We start from the raw sequence: 25,960 nt of genomic DNA on the forward strand, positions 1-25,960 counted from the left end.
TCATCCTTTTGGTTTCTTAATCAAAGTATTGAGATATACTGAACACATAAATTTTCAGGAGTAACCATATTTATAACTTTATTTTTACCACAATGCTGAATGGCACATACTTTATTTATTCCCATTTAACATTTGAGGAAACTGGGTCAAATTGAGAGTTGATGATTGCCTAGGGTGACAGAGTTAGTAAATGTCTGAGGAGGTATTTGAACCCCAGTTTTCCTATATACTGAACAATCTAACTCACATCTTTCAGAATTTAAACTTGAGCCTTCTCAACCAACGATTCAATTTCCCATTCATTTTGCTCTAAAACTTAATTAAAAATGGCTCAATAAATTGATACCAACTATTTATTCATGTGAAGGTTGTTATGAGTACATAATAGCTGATATGTTGAAACACAAAACTATAATTAATAAGCTGTTATAGTAACTATAGCTGTCAGTTGTTAGACTATTTAAGGGTGGTGGATTGAAGGTAGGAAGTAGTTTAATCAAATCCTAATTTATTATAGTTGAGGTAGGGAGAGGAGATAAGAAGTAGAAATAGGATAGGAAACTAGGAGAGTATATATTAACATTATATTATGTCTAAAGTTCAGATCCTATGCTAATATATCTAAATCAGTCCCCAAAACTAACTCCTCACAGAGTTTCTTCTTGTCTGCATAACAGACCTGGCTTAATTAAGAGATCATCTCTGGAGATCATATGTACTATTTAAGTACTCTCTGACTAAAGATTTTTAATTCTTACTTACTACTTATTCTAAACTATGAACCTTATTTAACTTCTTAAAATAATCTATGAAATCTTCACAGAGAAACTAAATGCAGCTCCTTTCTTTTCCACAACTCCAAAGATCCAACTGCCTGTGTCAGTTGCCACAGAGAACTCTCTGGCTTCCTACTCTGGTTCCTGTAGAGAATAGACCTCAGAGTTCAATCTCTCCTATTCAGAGTTCTGAGATGCCAAAACTCCTCAGTCACTATACTCTTATCAATGAATGGTAAGTTTTCTTCTCCATCCTCCTTAATTACCTTCTTTAACTCCAACCACCAACAACTGTCAGAGTGAGAGCTAAAACCAGTCACTCCTGTTCCCTTTGACTGGCAGAGAACATGGAGCCAAGAATTCTTTCTTCACTGGGTTTTATCCTTTTCCCTTAAAGAGTCGGCAGCCACCTCTCTTGGTTTTTTCCATTTAAAGGGGACAGCATAAAAGTGGAAAGACTCTTTTTTCTGACATAAAACCTGCTTTTAATGAAACTAAATAAATCTTTATCACAACTACTCTCCCTGAGATTCTTCCCCAATGAATCTTTTCACCTAACTATTCTCTGCTCTATATTTGAAACAGGTAGAGGTAAATAGAGAAAGGAAGGAAAAAAAGCAAAACATCTTGCAAAATGCAAGTCACACATTACATGCAGATAATGCAGTTACAAATATTTACAGTTACAAAATAATAATACACTTCCAAAACTTGCAACAATATTACACACTCACACAAACACACACTCACTACTACTACTACTACTACTACTACTACTACTACTACTACTACTACTACTACTACTACTACTACTACTACTGCTACTACTACTACTACTACTACTACATTAACTACATACAAAAAGGTTGGGATAAAATTACCTGTGCTTCTGAATTATATAATATGGCAATAACAACTCTAACCCCTCAGGTCTACCCAAGAAACCCCAAGAAGAGATGTGACAGTGGAAACCATGGATTCATTTCATTTGGTATTAAGAGATAATCCCTGGAGATCATATGTCCTATTTAAGTACAAATTATATTCTAGGCACTGGGCAAAGAGTAGAACACACGCCTCATGTTTCTTCTCACTGCATGTCACTATTCAAATACTGCTTTCTGCCACTGAAATTTGCTGTCGATGAGATAAACAAGCTTATTAAACTTAAACCCCTGGATACCAATTTTCCCCAATAACTATAATGAAATTCCAATGTCTGTTGAGAGTTCTTCATGTGACTGAATGGAAGAGATCAGACTATCCCTAACTACATGTGGGGTAGTCAGCACAAGACAGAGGCTGTTAACAGAGGCATCACAGCTCCACTGTACATGGTAATGTCCATCAATTCAGGGCTATATAAATCCCCATTGTTAAGGGATCCCAACAATGAAACTCCTACTATTTGCCAATCATTGTAATAAAAGCTTTGCATATATTAGAAACCAGGTTCTTATATTTTCAATTCTAGGGATTTTTCACAAATGTTGTAGTTTTCCCTGTAATCAGAAACTATGAAATGTGCTTCTACTCAGAGGGCTATTAGAATCAAATGGAAAAGAAAGAGATGATAACAGACAATTGAATTAATTCATTCTAAACATAATTATTGTATGCTATTAAAATTATAGGTCCTCAGGAACTGGCTCATAGAGACCGGTGTGGTTGTTCTTGAGAACTCCTTGTTCCTCAGGGATCAGCTTTCCTTTTCTGTAGATCTAAAGTATTTATGTCTGATCTTAGAAGGATTATATAACATTTGGGAGCAAAGATGAAAATGAGAATCCCTGCACTGGAGGCCAATATAGAAAATATCTCTACAGCCACCATGAACTTGCCCTTAGTGCTCTGGTACATGGACAGGAAGGAGATCCAGACACTACAGAACAAAAGCATGCTAAATGTCAGGAACTTAGATTCATTGAAAGTATCTGGCAGGTTCCTGGCTAAGAAAGCTACCATAAAGCTCGCCAGTGCTAGGAAACCAATGTAACCTAGGGCACAGTAAAAAGCAATGATAGAACCCTCATTACACTGAATGATAATTTGACCAGGTTCAGAGTGTATATCTATATCCATATAAGGGGGCGACATTCCTAGCCAAATACCACAGAAACACATTTGGATTAGACTACAAATAAGGATGAGACAAAATGATGTTTTGGAGCCTAGCCATTTCTTGAGTCTGCTCCCTGGCTTTGTGGCCTTGAAGGCCAGAAACAGAGTGATTGTCTTGGCTAAAATGGAGGCAATGGCTATAGTGAACACAACTGCAAACATGGTTTGCCTGAGCAGACAGGTGGCTGTGCTTGGATGGCCAATGAAAAACAAGGAGCAGAGGAAGCAGAGGGTAAGGGAGATGAGCAGTATGTAGCTGAGGCTGCGGTTATTGGCCTTAACTATGGGAGTGTCTCTGTGCTTCACAAAAAGTCCTAGGACAAAAACAGTGAAGAGTGAGAAGCAAAGAGCTGAAGATGTCAGAGCAATTCCCAGAGGTTCACCATATTTCAGAAAGGTTACAGTCTTAGGGAGGCATCGATCTCTTTCTGTATTTGGGAATTGATCTTCAGAGCATTTCAGACATTGTTCTGCATCTGTGGAGAGAAAGAATCTCACTATATTCCATAATGATGTTTCCTATTTACAATCAAGTTCAGTTTTTAATAACTCCATGAAGAGATCAGCCTTATATGGTGAATATTAATCTGCCAGCAGAATAAATATTCTAAAGGCTTGATAATAAAACTATACATTTCAAAATTTCCAATCTCCAAATGCACAGAGGAATAATGTGAAAAAAATCTTGTTTCACTATCTTGCATCTACTTTACAAAAACTAAATTTCCTATAGCCTGTTAAAATTTAAAATAAAATTTAAAATCAGTTGAATGGGGGCCAATTACATAATGACCCAATAAGAACTGGATTTTAAAATAATTTATATGGAGGCATTTTTTTGTATATGAAAACAAAATATATTACATTACTTTAAAAAATATTTTTGAATGTGTGTAATGGTTAGAATGGGTGATGGCCAAAAAATGTAATTAAGTCTTAAGTCACAAGATTGTTAATAATTAGATTTATTTGTAAGGAAAGTAAAATAAGAGAGAAATATAGAAAGCAGGTGAATTCCTAGTCTAATAATCCAGAGCCAAACAATTCATTTTCTGTCACCGAATCTCAGCCTCAGAAAATTACCCACCCCCACCCCAGCTTACTGCTGGGTCTCATCTTATAAATCCTTACTACACCCACTAGCTCTCTTACATCACTCCCCAGGAACCAATCAAAATTAATCTGGTACCACCAGGAGGTCAGTGCCTGTGCAATAAATTCCGTTTGGTGATTGACCTAAATTCAAACCAAATGGAAGAGAAGTCTAACTCTCTGATTGACGAAAGAAAAATACAAATTCCCTACTCACATGTGCTTATTTTAAATCAAGGTAATAAGTGATTGCTTCTGTTTTCTTTCTCACTATATGTATTTGTATTTCATTGAAAAAAATGTTCCTCTATCCAGGTTGTTACCTGTAGCTTCCAAAATAATTCCTATTTTTTTTAAAGTAGAAACTATATTGCCAACATATGATGATACTTACCTATTTAAAATTTATTAAATGAAGGTCCTTTGTATTTCCTATCAATCACTGTTGTAGTTTTATTATGTACACATGTATTATGATATTATCAGTAGACTCAGGAACTGTATCTTATAGATTGAACACAATTGATAATCTCTTCCTTTTTTGTTCACTACATTATTAATACACTTTCCAATCAGAAACAATTATTAATTAACTGTGACCTTGACAGTAGGTCATGTAGTGGAGAGAGTATAAAGCCAGAGTCAGGAAGATCTAAATTCAAATCTGGCTTCAGGCACTTACTAGTTGTGTGACACAAGGCAAGTCACTTAACATTTTTAGTCTCAGTTTCCTCATCTGAAAAATGACCTTGAGAAGGAAATGGCAAACTGCTCCATTATCTTTGCTAAGAAAACCCCAAGTGGAGTCACAAAGAGTCAGACAACTGAAAAAAAAAAACCTACTGAACAGAAATCTTCATTGCATCTGCAGCTTGTCTTACTTTCAAGCCCTCTGAACAAGATGCCACTGCTGCATCAGGTACCATCTGGTTCTGTATCTCACTGTTTTTCTCTCGTCTTTTCTACCTTATCTCCCTCCATTAGACTATGGGTAACTTAAGGGCAGGGATTTTTTTTCTTTTTATTAATTGCATCTCTATAGCTAAGAACAGTGCCTAGAATATAGTAGGTGCTTAATAAATGTTTATTGAATGCAAAATGTGAAGTATGTTTCAGAGGGTGAAATGTAGAGAGACATGAGTTAAACATTATTGAAAATAAATTTACCTGACTTATTTTAAAATAATATTTAATCAAATGTGGATATTTTAATTAATTCATTAGTAAATTAGAGGGATATAACTTTAGTCATTTCTTGCTTTATTAGTTTGGTTGATAATATAAAAGGAAAATTAATCAATAGCAAGTAGAGAGAAGAAAGGCCACATTGATTGCAAATGAAGATCATAATTAACACCAGAAAGTTGGCAGTGCCTTAGTCTTATGTCCTCTTGTGGCTTGGAGAAGATCTTGGACTTTTAGCATGGTGGATTTCTAGTGATTTTATCAAACATGACAGTGAATGAAGGAGTAAAAAAGAAGCAAACATAGTAAGACGTGGCCCTTTGTTTTATGTATTCCCTTCCTATTATACTGTGGAAATGGGAGAGTCATTGAAGTAGAGAAAGAAGTGGAAATGAATCATGAAGTTTTCGTGCCTCTTAAATTAATGTTATTTTTATTCTGACTCTCTTTAGATGTAAAATCTTTATCACCAGATGGAAATATTTATATATTACTAGAAGCCTGAACTATATAAGCATTTGTGCTCTTCAATAAAGGAAACATGAAAACAGAAGGATAATCAAAACAATGGTAAGACTTTTCAAATGAACATCTTGGAGAATGATGTAATGGAGTTGCAGTATTGATAGTTTTAAATATTTTAAACTTTGTATTAGAATCAGTATGATAATCATGCCAAGGATTTTTTTTTTGAATAAGTATATATCGATGGTTGGTGGACAGCCTGAGAGAAAGGAACTTCTTGTGTACTTCATCCTCTGTTATAAAATCAGCAGCACAAAAGAGAAAACTATCAGAAAAAAACAAAAGAATCAATTCAAAAGTGAAAGTGAAACAAGAGCAAAAGAAATCAGGGAACTGAGAATTTACTATGCACCATAAACTTCTCTAGACACCTTGGAATAGAGGCCTCTGGCTAAAGCTATTGGTTCTACTGAATTTCTCATAATCTGGGAAAGTTTTAAGCCAACATCTGATTTTCACCAGATTTCATTTTTGTTGGAGTCTTTTGAACAATGTAGTATTATATTCCACACAATTTTCATCTACATATTTCCTATATTTTTTATCATATAAAACACTGAGAAATCAATTGTTGGATGCAGACAACCCATAGTAAGACAGAGAGAAAGTTCTCCAAGGAACTTTGACTTTTCTAATAGCTTTAAAATCTATATAAAGTATTTAAGAAGAGAATTGAATACCATGAAGCAGAGGACAATTATATTTCCTCTATAATATAAAGTGGGTAATTACAGTCACTTATGAATACACCAGAAGTAAGAATGCACAAAGGAGTAGTTGGTAGCAACATAAGCCTCAAACTTTCTCCAAAGGAGAAGAAATGTAATGCCAGCAAAACATTATTCTTCACTTATTTCTATGGATAAGAATGGAAAAGAAGAGTCCAAATCCCATCTAGGCAATATTACTCTCAACATAAATACCCTATGGAGTTTTGAGTTTATTTTTATTTTCTATTTAATATTCCATATAAAAATTGTTTGAGAATGGAAAACCATAAAGGAAGGGCAGACATAAATCTGTTGCAATCTGCCAATTTCTGAATTAGGGAGTATTTAAGAGTTGCTACTGGCATTATATTATCAAATAACCTTTTACTAATCAATTATTTGGATTAACTTTCAAACCCTGCTCCTTTTTTATTGCTTCTATAATAATAAAGAGAGTCTCTGCCAAAACTGTAATAATAATGAGAGCCAGTAACTAATGTTATGATAGAAGGGAGAGAGAGTGTCTATGAGGGGTAAAACTCTCTTCTAGCTCTCCCCTCATGCCTAATATCCACTGGGAGATTTTGAGGGGATGTCACCCCAAAAGTAGGTGACCTGGATGGTCATGCTGACCCACAGGAGTTGGGGGCAAGGCTTCCCTATGAGACAAGGTATGTGGTATTCCAATCTGATTCTGAATAAAGATGAGGTTCACACAAGCCTCCCCCGATATCAGTCAACTTCACAGCAGGTGGTCTGGTTTCAAGATGGAGGCACCCAGACTAAACTGTGATTCCACTCCCTTTCATTGTCTCTCAGGCACTCTGGAACGCTATCTGTCTAATGAATGCATTTTATTATTCACAATTTAAGGGTTGGAGAAAGGGGTAAAGGGCAGAGGGATTTTGGGGTGCCTTCTTCTCTATTTCTATGGGGTCTGTCACTTGAGTGGGAACCTTTGGGGTTCCCACTCCCAAGTTTCTTCCCTTACCTCTTCTTCTATTTCTATTTCTATTTCTATTTCTATTTCTATTTCTATCCTTTCTATAATTGTAAGTTAGACCAGAAAGGGTCTCTCAGCAAGGTTGGGTAATGGGAGAAGGAGACTAAGAGATTGTGCCCAAAATAGAGTCCAAAAACCTAGCTGACTCAATGATTGAAGTCTTTCTGGGTGAGATGTGATGAAATGTTTGACCAGGGAATCAGGGTTTAAATGTCCAAAGAAAGATCCTCAGGAAGCCCTTAGAACTGGATCCAAGTTGGGATGTCCTCCCCTGGAAACCTTTTCCTCCTCATCCTCTCTCCCAAGAAGCTCCCAGAGTCCTCTCTGGTCTCAACTGTCACCAACTGTCAGCCACTCCTTCTCTGGCTCCTTTTGTCCCATCCTCCTTTCACAAATCCCATCCTTACACTTCACATTCTCCTTCACAAAATGACTAATATATAAAGATGTTTTACAATATTACAAATTTAAAATCAATATCCGTTTCCTTGCCATGATGGGGATGGGGTGGGAGAGGAGGGAAGGGAAGAATTTGTTTCAAATTAAAATAAGAACAAAGATTAAAAATTGCTTTTTATGTAATTTAGGGAAAATAGTATATTAAAAATAAAAGATAAAATTATTTACTTACTGGGAACATGATTATTTACTTAGAAAATTGATGAAATAAATTCAAAAAAATAATAATGTTAACAAAGGAACTTACTAAAAATTAAGTGTTCCACAAGCCATATTTCACAAATAGTAACAAAATGCAAGCATCAATAATAATGAAGAAAAACCCAATAAAAATAGCTATCTCATGAATAAAATACCAGCGAATCTACTTATTGCATCATTTAAAATGAATCCATGAATTCAGTTACAAAGTTCTCTGTAAATAAAGGGGAAAAACATAAATATCTGAACAAAATTTATCATGACTAGACCCTGATAATGCAATAAAAATAAAGTTATGCATTCCATCAGTCAAAGGTAAAGAGTAGTTGAATTTATTGAATAGTGACAGCCAACATATCAATATAGAATATTGAATATTATATAGGGTAGTAGAGCTAAAATTCAAGAGTATGGAAATAGGCAGTATGTAAGAAAACAAAAATAGTGGTGATTGAAGTTTCCATTTTTTCAAGCAAAAGGGAGCCATATTTTGAGGAAGGGATGGGATATATAGTAAGACTAATGATTTTAGTATTTAGAATTCATGACTTTAGAGAGATTCGTTTAGTGTAGGCTTATCTAGATTAGGGACTGGGATCTTTAGACAGTTAGGTAAGGATTAATATAGCTCAAATTCTGTGAATACTCCTGGTGATGGGACATTTAGATCTGTGGGGGTGTAGGTACTTGATATTACTATTAGGGTCATCCAAATTCCTTCTAACCTTTCCCCTTTAATTAAATTACCTTTTATTTACTGTTTGAGTGGTCTGTGTGTGCTATCTCAGGACAGACTCTGCCTGGACTGGGTTCTATTGGCCTTCACAACCCAGTAAATCTTCTGATATTGGCCCTAACCTAATCATCTAGTCCCAGATCCTTAAACTACCCTCTTAAAATAGGCAAGAACTTTGAATCAGAATACTTCACTTCAAAGTTATGGAAATAACTTAGGTCAATAATAACTGATAAAAAGCAGTTATCATATAAGGAGATGAGAAAGGAAAGTTCCAAGAGATGATGAGGAGATTAAACTGAAAATATCTGGAAACATCGAATTAGAGCATTTTGTTCCCCACAAACATGATAGTAAACTATTTTGGGGCAAGAGTCAGTCATTCAGGAGATCTATCATTTCTCTTTCCACTGTCTAACCTAATGATATTATCAGAGGAGGATAACAATAAACACTCATTGAAAGGAATTGATAGAAGGAATATAGTTTCCTTTTTAAACTGAGGAAATAAGTTCTTGGGATCAAAGAAAGTGCCCAGTGGTTAAGATCCCTAAAAGCAAATAAAAAATCAACAGCAACAATGACAAAAATCACCCCACTACAGTATCTCCATTATTTTTGGGAAAAGATTGTTTTTCTTTGGTCACTTACTTGTCTGATTGGAAATCTGCCCATCAAGGCATCGAGTACAGTCAAAGCAGCAGATGGGCTCCCCTTCACGAGCTGCCTTTCTGAATCCAGGGACACAGCTCTGACTGCATATGGAACTAGGGGTCTAAGCATCCATCACAGAAGATGAGAGACTATCAGTGTGATAATGTCTTCTGAAAGATAAATTGTCTAAGGAAATAATAATCTTAATCATTTCTTATTTAGAATGTGGAAAAGAGAATATTTGGAGTTTTACAAGTGCCTTTCCACATTGACCATTCCTCATGTTATGACATGAAAACATTTTTTTCACTGGATATAATAAAGTTCATTGAATTTTTATGAATGGTAATCTATTGTTAGAATATATTTTAGCTTAAGTATCTCATAGCCATTGTTCATCAAGGTTCAATTTCTTAGTCCAAATAATTCTGGGATAGTTCATTGATGACATGAAGGGAAATATTTCTTGTTTAAAAAATAGTCTGTCCATCTATCAAAACTCTTTGTGTTTTCATTAACACTCATGAATGATTCAGTGAAGTCATGAAATAGAGGGGTTTGCTACAATGAACTGATGAAATAGATCAGGTGTATTAAATCTACATATGAACTGGCATTACCTTAGGCTGGCACTTGAAATGTCCTTTGAGGGGATATTAATGGAAACACATAGAAAAGATAATACTAAATGAACATTTAAGTTCTAAAACAGTAAAGGAAAACCAAAGGATTTAAAATAATAATTCCTGAAAGTACTCAGGTTCTTTCATGGCAAACCCATGGCATAAAATGTTTCAGTTTTGAAGAATTTGAGACATTTGGTACCCTCTGTTGCTTTAGTTCCCTTTGGTGAGAAATATTTGCTCCTCTCCAATCTGTTGTTAATTTTGAACCTTGCCCACTTATTGTAGGACATTTTGACATCATCATGAAGTGGAGAATTCTAGTGATTATATAATTATCTGGAAGAAACTTGAAAATGGTATTGAAAAAAGGAAATCAGAGCTTTCTCCTACTTGGAGCAAAAGAGAAGATTCAGTAAATGTTGCCTCTACTTCCTAATTATCACTATTTCCTATGGTGAGTTCCCTGGTGCAAAAGAAGAGGTAAAAGTTTCTAGAACTCTAAAAAGATCATTTAAATACACCATATTATTCATAGACCCCTTACCTGCAGGAAATCATGTGGCCAATCAATGTCCTCTTCATAAATCCTAATTCCCTGAGGAAAAGGTTTCCCAAGGTTTACTTTTCCTACTTTCACGAATGCTTCATCCAAATTAGAAAAGGCTTTAAAATTCAAGATATCATAAGACTCAGGAGCCAAACTGGCTTTATCCCTACATGTTTCATCACTGGAATCATCCAAGTTGGTGCACTTCAGAAAACTGTGGAGCTAAAGAGAATGAAAGAAGTTTTTTACTTCTTAGAGAAAGAAAGATTCTTCCAGATATCACCATGTTTGGTTATCAGGGTGCAATAGGCTTTGGATTTGTCTTTCCATATGTTCTTCCTATGGTTTTTCAACTAGGTGAAAAATTTTATATACAAGAATAAAAATATACATAATAAGAGATTATGAAAGATCAATTAAAAAGCATTTAATGAGGTCAAAATATTTACTTCTCATATGGGGAATGGCACATCTAAATCTTTAAATGATATCATTAATTTTGGTAGTTTTAAGGGGCATTTATAGATAGAAGTTTTGAGGTTGATGTAAATATGAAAGAATAAGTTTAAAATAAAAGAAAATTGGATAGAGAAGTCTAAATTATAATAATCATCTACTAAAATAAGCATGAATGAAAGATGAAGGGAAGGAAGGAATGGAGGTATGGTAATGCTTGTATCTAATTTTCTTTGTATCTGGGTAAAAAAAAGGGAATAATACAGACATATAGAAGGGTACTGTTTTTCTTATTAGTATAACTATTATGTTGGAGTTCTTGAGAAACTGAGCCAGGTTTGGAGGTGGAAGCATTGCCAAAACACCCAGAGATGGGAGATGACTTTCCTAAGGACTATAAGACTTTGGAAAACTGCAAAAACAGTTCTATAGCCATTGGAATGAAACAGATGAATTCTGCTAGTGTGATTGCACACCACTTGTAGTAGTCATATAGCTTGAGGACCTAATGAATGAACTGAGGGACCTTTCTAAACCAGAAGTCAGTGGCTCCCTGCATCAATGACCAAAGGAGCAGTGTGAAACTGGTGACAATAAAAGTCATCCTAGTGTTATAATTATAATAAGTATAGACTGAGAGTAAAAGGAGAAGTAATATTGTAATTATGGCCATGTTGCTAAAATAAAAACTTCACCGGGCACCTGCTAAGATCTAATTCAAATACCCTGCCAGGCCTTTCTCCCCATAGACCATGTGCCTGATTTCTCCCGTGCCAAAGAGAGCAACCAGCAGGCAGGTAACAAAAGAGGAATTCTCAAGCCTGACCTCCCAATTTAAGCTACATTTTAAGTTTGTTCACTTAAAGACCAGAAACCTGTTGAACCATGGAAAATATAGTTTCAAAGTTCCCTAAATGTCCACAGGAAGTTTGTCATATATATAAATATTTTAAGGCTCAAATGAGCCCCAAATACCTCTCAATGGAACCCCCAAAATTCCAAATAACACACTAGCAATAGCCATATTGTAGTGATGTTAACTTGTAGGTCTTTTAACCTAAACTGTGCTCGCCAAATGTTATGAGGGTGGTAATGTGACTAAAGAGCCTTAAGCCAGTAACCAGTTTAGCAGGTGGTTGAGTTGGATGTTATGAAGAATGGGCAAACACAGCTGGGAATGAACTTGGTTCAGGTTTCAAAACCAAACCCTGATAGCTAAGTGCCCAGTGAACCTTCTCTGCTAACTGTTAGACTCCTTTAAGAAGACAGGCAGCCAACCCCTCCCTGCTGAGGTAACTACCCCTTATTGGATGGTGGCAGACTGGCAGGAAGTAGGTACATGAACTTCCTGTCCCAGCAATGGTGGTTTGGTTCAACCTCAACTGCTCAGAATTCTCTCTTCTTCCTATCGTCCTTAGTCTTAGTGGTAAAGAAAATATCCCCAAGATTCTCAGGTTAAAGCTAAGGAATTTATAGAACATTTGGAAGGAATAGGCAAGGTAAGAGGGCTTGGTGATACTAAGCTGTTGCTAAGGTCATGCTGATGATGCTGACAAAGGTCTTAAGCAGGTCTTGAGAGGCCGAGGGCAGCCAGCCCTTGGCCAGAGCAAAGGTGTCTCTGGACAAGAGATTGATCAGATCTTCTGGCTGATTTAGTTGAAAATAAAATAGTTATTGTTGAGTTGCTCTTAAAGAAGACTCTAATATCTAGGCTATTCTAATTTCCTACCCATGATCCTCCTTCCTTCACCTCCTTTTACCTCCCTTTAACCCAGGGCCCCAGGGGAAAGGGTGAATGAGTGAACAGGGTGAAGTCTGGGGAAAACAGAACCCAGGCTTGGGTTTGCAGGGGCTTTTATAGTCTCAGTCCAACCTCTAGTTGGCACCTGCCCCATGACACATGTCATCCTCAAGATTCCATCCAGGGTAACTGACAGCTTAGCCTAAGCTAATATTGCAATGCAAAAATCCTGCATTACATTAGGAAATAAGAGAGTGAGGCGGAATAAAGATTTAAAAAGAGGAATCTTGGAATCAAAATTAAGAAAAAATAAGGCAAGAGGATAAACCAAGATAGGGAAACATAGATGTTGTTTAATTTAATAAATAAGAGGGTAAGAGAAGGATGAGGGAGGGACACATAGAAGGGTAACTATATTAATTACTAGAAGGATAAGGGGAGGAAAAAAGGGAGGTAATTTTAGAGGAGTACAGAAAGAAAATAAAAGTAAGTCAGAAGAAGGAGTGGCGATTAGGGAGCTAGCAGTTAGAGCAAAATTGGATTTCTTAGGAGGAACAAAATAAAAACAGAAAGGGAAGGAAAAACTGAAAAAAATAGAATGGGGGGCAATAAATAACAAATAATTAGAATTTTGAAAGTGTTATAAAGTGTCTCAGCTTCATTTTCAGTCTGTGTGCTCATGTCAACCATTGTCTTCTCATTAGCCTTATTTTCTTTAGGAAGATACATGTTTTGTATTAGTTCTAATTATAAGATGGTGTGTTTGTCCAATTCTTATCCAAGTCTGATTTTATTGTTAATCTCAATCATCATCTTCAACTGATCCCTCATTAAAGACATGACATTCTCTGTATCTGTTCTTGCTCTGCCACTAACCCAAGCATACATTTCCTTAAAGCCAAAATTGTCTGCAGGAAAGCCACCAAAGCTACAACCACTGTTGGTAGGTAGGATAGAAACTCTGCCAGTGATATAGTTAGATATCTATAGGTGTCATATATCTTTACTAACTTCACTAGATATTCCGGTATTGTATAACACTAGAGCCTCATCACTCTCTGGGTGAATGAATAAACAAACATGGCAAGAGTGCCCAGGATAAATGCAATCCTTACAATTCCCATTATCCTTTCTCTAATTCAACAGGTCCAAAGCCTGGCTACGCCAAAAAAAGGTTATAATTATTGGAGGTCTCTTGATCTATTTGAGATGGTAAATTGATGTACAGAGAGAAATAAGATGACCCTTCTCCCTTATAACAGTTGCCCAGGCAGGATCCTTCAGGTCTAAGAGGTATATCCCTTCAGGACCCACCTGGTGTTAATTGATATGTTGATTTGGGCTCTTTAGCTAGGATAATGCCTTGTATTCTGACTGTGATTTCTCCCTTCCCAAAACAAGCTTTGAAACTGCTTTAGGAAGGTACTTTAAACTTTATATTAAACAAGAAGGATATGGGTAAAGGACTGTTGTATAGGAGACCCTATTCTAATGGTTACTAATGAAATATCAACTGCTAGCAGATGAAGAATCAATGTAGCTTCCCTCTGGTTCAGCCTGGCCAGGACTAAATCATAGTAGGTAAACTGCTGGGATATCTTTAGCTTCTTCTTCAATAGATCTTCAGCCTTACAGTTGAGTTATTTCCACCCCTTTCCACCCTCTTCTTCGTCTCCTGCCCACTTCCCGGATCCCTCCCGGGCCCTGGGAAACCTAGATATCTAGATGATGAAACTTCTAATATCTAGGGGCAGTAGACACCAAAGTGGTGGTCAGGTACAGGTTGGAATGGTATCTCAAGTACAGGAAGAGTTTGCAGAGAGATGTTTGCACCCTCTCACTCCAAGACCAGGATCCACCAATCTCCAGCCTCAGCACAGGTCAAAGACCCAGAACTTCTGCTCAGGGTTCTCAACTGCCCCTCCTCCTGCCTTTCGCATGACCTCCCTGGGAACATTCCATCCAACTGACTTATTTGTCAATCAAAGGTGAACTTCAAGCTCCCAGAGATTCAATATAACAAAAGTGTATGAGATGACTGGCTCAGAAGCTCTCCCTATCCTGTCAGCCTGCCACCAAGGCCCTCAGGTCCATGTAGTCCCCACCCCTTTCAGAAGCAAAATCCTCCAGCCATCCATGCCTCTTACTCCCTCCCTCCAACTAGTGAGAGTGGCTTGGTGTGGCAGGGAGGGCTGATGAGGGCTGCAGGCCTCTCTAGTCTGCCCTCTGGTTCTCTCTTTAGCAATATGGCAGGCTTGGAGGTGTCAGGAAGTAGCACCTGAAAGGAGAGCTGGAGCCGGAGGACAAGAATGACAGCGTGGTGGAAGCATCTGAGGAATCGGCCAAAAAGAAGCCCGGGAAGAAAAAGGGCAAGGCTGGAGCTGCAAGACACCAGGAAACGGAGGGAGAATCGGGGACTTCTGTCAATGAGGTAGTCAAACAGCTGGAAAAACTGGTCCTGGAGGACAAAGAAAAAGAGGATGACAATGAAGATGGAGATGGAGCAGCTGAAAGAAAAAGAAAAAGAAGGAAAAGAAGAAGGGACTAAAGGTACAGACAGGCCTACCCTCAGTGCTCATATGTGCCTTGTATCCCACTGGTGTGTTTTCAAAGGGCCAAGAATACAAGTCCTCCTCAACACAAGATGGGCAAAGAGCAGCTTGGAGAAACACAAATGAAGACAAGAAAGCACTAGACCAGGGGTCAGCAACCTTTTTGGCTGTGAGATCCATAAACACCACATTTTTAAAAATGTAATTTCGTGAGAGCTGTACAGTGCTCACAGTGTGAGCTCCTATAACAAAGCCTGAAAAAAAATTGACTTTATGGCTCCTGCAGAAAGAGCCATATCTGGCCCTCAAAAGAGCCAGATATGGCTCTAGAGCCATATGTTGATGACCCCTGCACTAGACCAAGCCAGTGAGGAAATCTGGAATGACTTTCAGGAAGCTGCCCAGGCACACAAACAAATGGGGAAATATGTGATGAGCAGGATCAAGCCTGGGATGACCTTGATAGAGATCTCTGAAAAAATGGATGATTGTTCCCATGAGCTAATAAAAAAGAATTGTCTAAATTCTGGACTTGCCTTCCCTATAGGCTACTCCTTCAATAATTGTGCAGCCCACTACACTCCCAATGCTGGAGACCCCACAGTCTAGTAATATTATATCTGCAAGATAGATTTTAGGACATACATCAATAGTAGGATTATTGATTGTGCTTCTGCTATCACCTTCAATCCCTAATGTGACACTTTGTTAAAAGCTGTAAAAGATGCTGCTAATACTGGAATATGCTGGTGAGGCCATTCAAGAAGTTATGGACTTTTATGACCTTGAAATTGATGGCAAAACATATCAAGTGAAACCCATTCAAAATCTTAATGGCCATTTAGTTGGACCATATGGAATACATGCTGGGAAAACAATGTCCATTGTCAAAGGAGAAGAAGCAACAAGAATAGAGGAAAGAGAAATATATGCCACGGCTTTGGCAGTACAGGGAAAGGTGTGGTACATGTCAATATGGAATGTTTGGGTTATATGAAAAATTTTGATGTTGTACATGTGCCAATAAGATTTCCAAGAGCAAAACATTTACTAAATGTCATCAACGAAAACTTTGGTACTCTGGTCTCTCACAGCTGGATAGATCACCTAGGAGAAAGCAAATACCTGTTGATTCTCAGGAATCTGTGTGACTTAGGCATTGTGGATCACTGTTCTCCCTTATGTGACATCAAAGGGTCCTACACAGCACAATTTGAGCACACCATTCTTTTAGGTCCAACATGCAAAGAAGTTATCAGCAGAGAAGGCTATTATTAACATAACTTGAGGCCCCCTCAGCCACTTTGTATTCTAGGATTGTTGGGTGTACAACATATTGTGTTTTTAACAGTGGACCTCAGTAATACTTTCCCATGTATTCCCATGAAAAGGAAGGAATTCAATCAAACATAAGTCTTCTAATGTAACTAACTGAGGGAAAAGGCTTCAGGGATTTGGAGAGATTTAACAATTGTTAAATTGTTGAACATTTTTTGTTCAGGAAAATGTGCTATGATGCTCAATTTTTAGTTTTGAATGAGTTATACACTTTGTTTTGAACATTTATTCTAAAAGATACTTTTCAGATAATAATATCACCATATTCTTTGAATGCTTTGAATGACTACCCAATTCTATTACACTTAAATCTTCTGGTTTAAGTTGGTCATAGAATATAAAGACAAAATTTCTGATCTCAGGGGAAAAAAGAGTATGAGATGAATTCACCAATAAAACAAAGACAGCAGAATGGTTAAAAATTAACAATGTATTGTTTACAATAAACAAATTTAAAAATAAGGAACAGGATACTTCTGGGTTAAGATGGCTGCAAAGTAGTAGCAGAACTCTTTCTCTCCTCACCACCAAAAGATATATAATATCTCAAAAGGACAAAATAACCAAGTTCAGATGAAGGAAGGGGCCCCACAATAGGACATAGCATTGAAGGTACATGGGATTTGGACATTTTCATATTATAGGGGGGTGAAATAACTCCCACCAAAGTGTGAGATTACCAACCCTCCCCTACCTCACCTATGGTGCCACAGTCAGAGCCAGTGTGACAGAATTATAGGGAGCGTGGGGCAATCCCTAGGTTCTTGGCAGCTGACTAATGTATTAGTGGCCCATTTGGAAGGAGAACAGGTGAGAAAGAGAGATGGGTCAGTGTGGTAAATCTATTTTCCTACTCTAATGGAGCAACCAATAATGAAGAACACTTGAATGGAGTTTTTGTCAGCTTATGGGTACCGGGGGAATACATGCTGGCCCTCACACATTGGAGGGAAGTCTTCCACAGAGGATTAGCTATGGGGTGACCTTGTTTGGTGTTGGTCAGAACCAGGGTTCACATAAGCCTCCAATTATTAATCTGGTTGATGACACCATGGTGGTGGGTCTGTCTCAAAGATGGATTCTGCCAGGCAAAGCAGTGGTACCTCCTACCCTTCTTGTCCCTCAATAAACTTGTAGTGCTATCTGACTTTTGAAGGTATTTAATAAGAGTATTAGTGTGTTTGGAGAGGGTGATTGATAAGAGTTATTGATAAGGGTGGTCAGAGGAAGTAGGTCACCCTAATCTCTAACCCAAGGTCCTTCACTTGGGGGAGAATTCAGTCCCCAACCCAAGCTTTTTCTTCCCAACCCTCTAAATCTTTGGCTAAAATTATAAGCTATATCCATAGTTCAGTTGATTAGGGTCTCTCTGTACAGCAAAGGCTGGAAGTGGGGTTTTGGGGATCTACTCCCAAATGGAGTCCAGAAATCCCCAAAGATAGGATGAATGATCTTGGACTTGAGAATATGTCCATAGACAAAGGACAGGGTGTCAGGACTTAGATTCCAGATGGGGAAATTTGCGGGATCACCCTTCTGTTTGCTCGGAGGTTGTTTGTTGCCTCTACTCCCCTCAAGTTCCCAAACTGAAGACCAGGTGCATTGGAATTCTTCCCAGAATCCTCTGCTGTCCTTTCAACTGCCATTCTTGTCTCACACTCCTCTTTGGCAAACATTCTATCCCCCATGATTCTTCCCTTTCCCTTCCATCCTTACACTAAGAACACCAGGGACCTACCTCTAAGAGCAATGGGACTTGAGACCCCAGGAGGCTGAAGTTTGTGGACTTTGGGCATGGAGATAAAGCAGAGAGGAGAGAGGGGCAGCACACAGTAGAAGCTGCAGAGACTCAAAAAGTAGCTTCAGGGAAAAACTACTTCTTAGCTCCGTACACAGAGAGCTTGCCCTCCTCCCTCAGACTTCTGAGAGAAGAAAAAAACACCATAATGATGGCCAGCAATGCCCAAGTAAGACAGAGTTCAACCACAAAAAGGAACACAAAAAGGCACTGACCCTGGATAATTTTCACAGAGAAAAAATCCAGACTACAGAGGAGACAGCAGAGGAGGGCAAACAAGTAAACAGGTAGAAACCTTCCCCCCAAAATGGAAATTGGTCACAACCTCTTGAAGAGTTCAAATCTGAGATCATGAGAAAGATGGAAGAGATTTGGCAAGAAAATTTGGAAACAGTTCAAAAAGAAAATAACAGTTTAAAAGACAAAATTTCGCACTTGGAAATTGAGGTTCAGAAATTAAATGAAATGATATACAAATTAGACCAGAAATGACCTGCTGGAAGCCATGAAAAGCAGGATAGACCAGATCAAAAAGGAAAATCAAAAAGATTATACTAAAAAATAAGTCTTTAAAGACTAGAATTGGGCAAGTAGAAGCTAATGATCTTACGAGAAAGCAAGAGTTAATAAAGTAAAGTCAAAAGACTGACAAAATAGGAGGAAACATGAATATCTCACAGAGAAAATGACTGACAAATAAAACAGGTCTAGAAGAGACAATTTGAGAATCACTGGTCTTTCTGAAAAAAAAAACACACAACAGAAACAAATAGGAACCTTGACACAGTATGACAAGAAATTATCCAAGTAAACAACCCTAATGTTCTTGAACAAGAGGACAAAATAGTCATTGAAAGAGCCCATAGATCACTCTTTATATGAAATGTTCAAAAGACAACACCCAGGAATGTAATGGCAAAATTCAAAAGCTTCCAAGTTAAGGGGAAAATATTACAAGAAGCCAGAAAAAGACAATTCAGATATCAAGGAATACTAATTAGGATTACACAGGCTCTGGCAGTCTCCACACTAAAAGACCACAAAGCTTGGAATATGATATTCAGAAAGGCAAGAGAATTGGTTCTATAACCAATGATCACCTACCCATCAAAACTGACTATATACTTCCAGGGGAAAGTATGGGTATTAACAAAATAGAAGATTTCCAAGTATTTGTAAAGAAAAGACCAGAACCAAGCAGAAAGTTTGGTATCTAAACACAAAAATCAAGAGAAACATAAAAGGTAAATAAGAAAGGGGAAAGAAAAAAATTAAGTTTCTTTTTTAAAGACTTCAATAAGATCAAATTATTTCTATTCCTATATGTAAAAAATGTTATTTGTAACTTTCAAAAATTGTATTCACTATTATTGTAATTTGAAGAATTATTCATAGATAGAGGTTGGGGTATTAAGTTATCTAAGAAGATACACAAAAAAGAATGAATATGAAGAATGGGTTAATGACTTGAATATGAAGAAGGAAACTGTAAGTAATTCAGGTGGACACAGAATAGTATACTTGTCAGATCTTTGGGAAAGGAAAGAGTTTAAAACCAAGAAAGGATTAGAAAAAATTACAAAATGTAAAATAAATAATTTTGATTACATTAAATTAAAAACGTTTTTTACAAACAAAACCAATACAACCAAAATTAAAAGGGAAGCAACAAATTGGGAAAAAATCTTTATAACAAAAAACTCTCAGAAATATCTAATTACTCAAATACATAAGGAGCTAAATCAATTGTACAAAAAATTAAGCCATTCCCCAGTTGATAAATAGGCAAGGGACATGAATAGGCAATTTTCAGATAAAGATTTCAAAACTATCAACAAACCCATGAAAAAGTGTTCTAAATCTCTTATAATTAGAGAAATGCAAATCAAAACAATGCTGAGGTACAACCTCACACCTAACAGATTAGCTAACATGACAGCAAAGGAAAATAATAAATGTTGGAGAGGATGTGGTAAAATTGGGTTATTAATGCATTGCTGGTAGAGTTGTGAATTGATCCAACCATTCTGAATGGAAATTTGGAACTATGCCTAAAAGGCTTTAAAAAACTATCTTCCTTTTGACCCAGCCATACTACTTTCGGGTTTATATCTCAAAGAGATTTAAGTGAAAAAGACTTTTACAAAAATATTTATAGCCAAATCCTTTGTGGTGGCAAAAAATTGGAAAAAGAGGGAATGCCCTTCAATTGGGGAATGGCTGAAGAAATTGTGGTATCTGTTATTGAGGGAATACTATTGTGCTCAAAGGAATAATGAACTGGAGAAATTTCATATGATCTCGAATTACCTCCAGGAATTGATGCAGAGTGAAAGGAACAGAACCAGGAGAACATTATACATAAAGACTGATACACTATCAGACTATCGTAATGGACTTCTTTACTAACAGCAATGCAATGATCCAGGACAATTCTGAGGGACTTATGAGAAAGAATGCTATCAACATTAAGAGGAAGAACTGTGTGAGTAGGAACACAGAAGGAAAAACAACTGCTTGAAAAGATGGTTTGTGGGGATATGATTGGGGATATAGATTCTAAAAGATCAGCCTAGTGCAAATATAAATATCAATAATATGGAAATATGTCTTGATCAATATACATGTAAAACCCTGTGTGTAGGATATGGGGGTTGGAGGGTGGGAGGGGAGGGAAAGAACATGAACCATGTAATGATGGAAAAATATTCTAAATTAATTAATTAAATAAAAATTTCCAAGCCAAAAGAGAAATAAAAGATAAAAATATGGGATACACATAGAGTAAAAATAAAGGATTAGAGTAAAATATATCGTGTTTTAGCTGACTGAATAAAAAGAACAAGCAAGGTTAACAATAATGGCCTCAGACAAAGTTGAATGTGAAATAGATCTTAATAAAAAAGATAAACAGGAATACTACTGTAAGAATATGAATTAATGATTTGACTTAATATACGAGAATTCTAAATTAATATTGTTGTCACTGTTTGTAAATATAATTAACTTCTTAAATAAAAATGTGTTAGTAGCTCTTTATAATTTAAGATAAATAAAGAGATAACTGTAGGGTGGAAGTAGAAAATATTTCCTAGCTAAACATCCTAGCTAAATATCCCATAATTACTAATTCAAAGAAATTCAGCTCCACTCCAACAAAAGCTCCCTTAGGTCCCAATCTCCATGTGGAAATCTGATAACCTCTGCAATATGGGTCTCACCAGTATAAGCTTCTTCATTCAGTTCCAGTCATCCACCCAGAAAGCCTCCAGCACAGAATCATGCAGAATCCTCCTTAACCAGGAATCTCCTTGTCAAAGGAGCCAAGGAATGAAAAACGTGAATTAGGTGAACATAGAATTGTATATCTGTCTGATCTGTGGGAAAGGAAGGAATTTAAGACCAAGCAAGAGATAGAGAACATTGCCAAATTTAAAATAAATTACTTTGATTATAGCAAATTAAAAAGGTTTTCTACAAACAAAACCAATGCAACCAAAATTAGAAGGAAAGCAACTAAGTGGGAGAATATTTTTATAATAAAACTCTCTGACAAAGTTTTAATTTCCCAAATATATAAGGAACTAAGTCAAATTTACAAAAATTCATGCCATTCCCCAATTGAGAAGTGGTCAAGGGACATGAATAGGCAGTTTTCACATGATGAAATCAAAACTAACAATAAGCACATGAAAAAGTGTTCTAAATTCCTCCTGGATAGAGAAATGCCAAACAAAACAACTCTGATGAAATACCTCAAACCTTTCAGATTGGCCAATATGACAGCAAAGGAAAGTGATAAATATTGGAAGGGATGTTGCAAAATTGGGACATTAATACACTGCTGGTGGAGTTGTGAATTGGTCCTACCATTCTGGAGGGCAATTTGCAACTATGTGCAAAGGGCTTTAAGTGAATGCCTGCCCTTTGACCCAGACATATCACTGCTGGGTTTGTACACCAAAGAGATAATAAGGAAAAAGACTTGTGCTAAAATATTTATAGCCATGCTCTTTGTGGTGGCAAAAAATTGGAAAATGAGGGGGTGTCCATTGATTAGGGAATGGATTAATAAATTATGATTTATGTTGGTGATGAAATATTATGGTGCGGAAAGGAAAAAAGAAGTGAAAGAATTCCATGAGAACTGGAATGAACTCCAGGAATTGATACAGAGTGAAAGGAACAGAACTAGAAGAACATTGTACACAGAGGCTGATACATTATGGCACAATTGATTGTAATAGAATTCTCTACTAGCAGCAATGCAATGACCAAGGACAATCCAGAGAAACTTATGAAAGAGAAGACCATCCATATTCAGAGAATGAACTGTGGGAACGGAATTGCAAAAGAAAGACATGATCCATAGATAGAGATGTGATTAGGGTTTTGATGTTTAAAGATCATTGTACTGCAAATATGAATAACATTGAAATAGGTTTTGAGCAATGATAGACGTATAACCCAGTGGAATTGCTTGTCAGCTCTAGGAGGAAGGAGGCAAGAGGGGTGGGAAAAATCATGAATCATGTAACCATGTTAAAAATATTCTAAAGAAAAAAAGGATTCTATCCCTGCTGTTGCCACTTACAATCTGCACTACTGATATTACAGCCATTTGGATTCCAACTACCTCACACCCCAATGTCACAGACTTCTCCTTCTGACCCCTATTTTCCCTCCCCTTCCATCTTAGCAATGAACTCTTTAGTATCATCAAGAATCAGATCTAAAATGCAATTTACCATTATATATGTATATATCATTTTTAAAGAAAGGCATCATTTAAGGAAGTGTACCCATATGCATATATTCATATATTAGAAGGCATATAATCATTAATGGAAACCTAAGTGGCATGGTGGATAGAATGCCAGCCCTGGAGTCAGGAGGATTTGGGTGCAAACCTGGTCTCAGAAATTACTAGCTGTGTGACACTGGGAATATAATTTAGCCCTCTTTGTCTCAGGTGTCTCATCTATAAATTTAGCTGTGGAAGAAAGTGGCAAACCACTGTGATATCTTTATCATCAAAATGTCAAAGATGTAACATATTTGAACATGACTGAATGACTAATAATAACAAATTATTGATTGAAATAAATATATTAGTAAAAAAACTAAGTGAATCATTAAATAGACTGGACTTTGAACTAATCCACATTAAAGCCTCCAACTTGAAATGGATTCAGTGAAACTGTGCTGATATAGAGAAATAAATATATACCTGGATATAATTCTCTAATCTTTATTAACCACTTATAATTTTTTGATTTCTTGACAGATAGCATGGTTTTCCATTTATAATAAACATCTCTCAAATATAGCCTCTTCTCTTTTCTAACATTTTTGTTACTCTTCCATTATTTTGGGGATGTCTAACACTTTGTGACTCCATTTGGGGTTTTCTTGACATACCTAGAATGCTATACCTCTTCATCTCAATCTATATTCTGCCATTATTTCCAAAATACAACCTCAAATGCTGTGTAAGGATTTTTAACCCCTCTTATTCTGTTCTCTCTGAAAATGATTTCTTATTATCCTACATGTGATTTATTTGCATATATTTGATTCCTTGCCTTCCTATTTATATTATGAGTTTGCTGAGTATAAGGACAGCCTTTTATCTCTTTTCATCTCTAGCACTGAGCGTAGTATCTGGCGTATTATAGATACTTACTAAATTCATATAGAATGATTTACTAATTTGATGTATAGAGAAAAATCAGCAAAAATTTCACTAAGGCTACTAAATCACATTAGTATCATCTGGTCATTATTGGAGGCTATCTCCGGATCTTTACTCAATATGAAAAGTAACAATGTATAAAAACTTAAAAAAACAGAATGACATGGAATAATTGGGAGGAGTGAAGGCTCAGGAGTTTACTTGAATGTCTCAGAACACAGGCATAGAGAAAATGGGGGCAAGACTTGAGATGTGAGGTTGAAGAGCATAGAGCCTGGGCAGCATGGAGCTTGGGCAGAGACAAGGATAAACACAGATGATTCAGCAGGGGCTGAGAAGACAGCCTCAGGGCAAAATGTTTTAAAATGTGCTACACAAAGGACATCACATTGCCTGTCCTTACTCAGGCTTCTGACTAGGAAGGGAAGATAGTATGAAGGCAAAGCCCTGCAAGACAGAACCTAAGAAAGCAATCAACATGCAGGAATTCCAATCCACTAGTGTCAAAAGGAGCAAGTAGAAGCAAAAATAAATCCCTCTTGACTCTGGATAATTTCTATAGAGAAAAAGAGCAAAATACAGAAGCAGAGAGTGACAAGCAAACACACTCAACTCCCCCCCCCCAAAATGGAAATTAGTCACAAACTCTTGAGTAACTCATTAAGGAGTTCAACAACAAAGTAAGAAAGATAAAAGAAAAATGGAAAGAAAAGTTGGAAAAAGAAACAAAGGTAATACAAAAAGGAAACAACGGCTTAAAAGACAATTGTCCATATGGAAAAAGAGGCACAGAAACCAAATGAAGTAATAAGTAAATTGGAGATCAGAATTGACTTGATAGAAACCATGAAAAATAGGATAGACTAAATGAAAAAGTAAAATCAAAAGATCATAGCTGTAAAACACTCTTTAAAGACTAGAATTGGGCAAGTAGAAGCTAATGGTCTCATGAGACAGCAAGAATTAATACAGCAAAATCTAAAGAATGAAAAACTAGAAGGAATCATGAAATATCTCATTGAAAAAAAACTGCCCTGGAAAACAGGTCCACAAGAGATAATTTGAGAATTACTGGTCTACCTGAAAGCCTGGACATCATATTACAAGTAATTATCCAAGAAAAGTGACTTGATATTCTCAAACAAGAAGGCAAAATAGACATTGACAGAATCCATAGATTACCACCTACATTAAGTCTCCAAAAAACAAACCCCAGGAATATTATAGCCAATTTCAAGAGCTTCCAGGCCAAAGAGAAAATATTGCAAACAGCCAGAAAAGACAATTTAGATATCATGGAGCCCAAGTCAGGATCTGGCAGCCTCCACACTAAAGAAACACAAGGTTTGGAATATGATATTCAGGAAGACAAGAGAATTGGATCTACAACAAGTGTCATCTAGCCATAAAAATTGACTATATACTTTCAGAGGAAAGTATGGGCATTTAACAAAATAGAAGATTTCCAAGCATTCCTAAAGAAAAGACCAGAATTAATGAAATGTTTGATGCCCAAATGCAATATTCAAGAGAAACATGAAAAGGTAAACTAGAAAGAGAGGAACAAAATTTTTAAGGGCTTCAGCAAGGTCAAAGTATTTATATTTCTCTATGGAAAAATGATATTTGAAACTCTTAAAAATTATTTTCATCATCATAGTAGATAAAATAATTATTTATAGGCAAAGGTTGTGGTATTAAGGTGTTCAAGATGATATATAAAAGAACATCTCAGAACAGATAAA

At 36.5% G+C, this 25,960-nt stretch overlaps 1 protein-coding gene and 1 pseudogene across 1 annotated transcript in view; one reads left to right on the forward strand and one right to left on the reverse strand.

Moving 5' to 3' along the window:
* Positions 1-2,468: 2,468 nt before the first annotated feature.
* Positions 2,469-25,960, reverse strand: part of LOC123251020 (vomeronasal type-2 receptor 26-like) — a 60,225-nt gene continuing 36,733 nt past the window's right edge. Inside the window, exons 4-6 of the mRNA XM_044680177.1 lie at positions 10,633-10,857; positions 9,460-9,583; positions 2,469-3,373 (exon numbers count right to left, since the gene is read on the reverse strand). Coding sequence (XP_044536112.1) covers positions 2,469-3,373; positions 9,460-9,583; positions 10,633-10,857 — 1,254 coding nt within the window. The remainder of the gene's footprint in view (positions 3,374-9,459; positions 9,584-10,632; positions 10,858-25,960) is intronic.
* LOC123251736 lies at positions 13,671-16,662 on the forward strand (annotated as a pseudogene).

This window comes from Gracilinanus agilis, chromosome 6 (assembly GCF_016433145.1).
Source record: "Gracilinanus agilis isolate LMUSP501 chromosome 6, AgileGrace, whole genome shotgun sequence".
NCBI lineage: Eukaryota > Metazoa > Chordata > Mammalia > Didelphimorphia > Didelphidae > Gracilinanus > Gracilinanus agilis.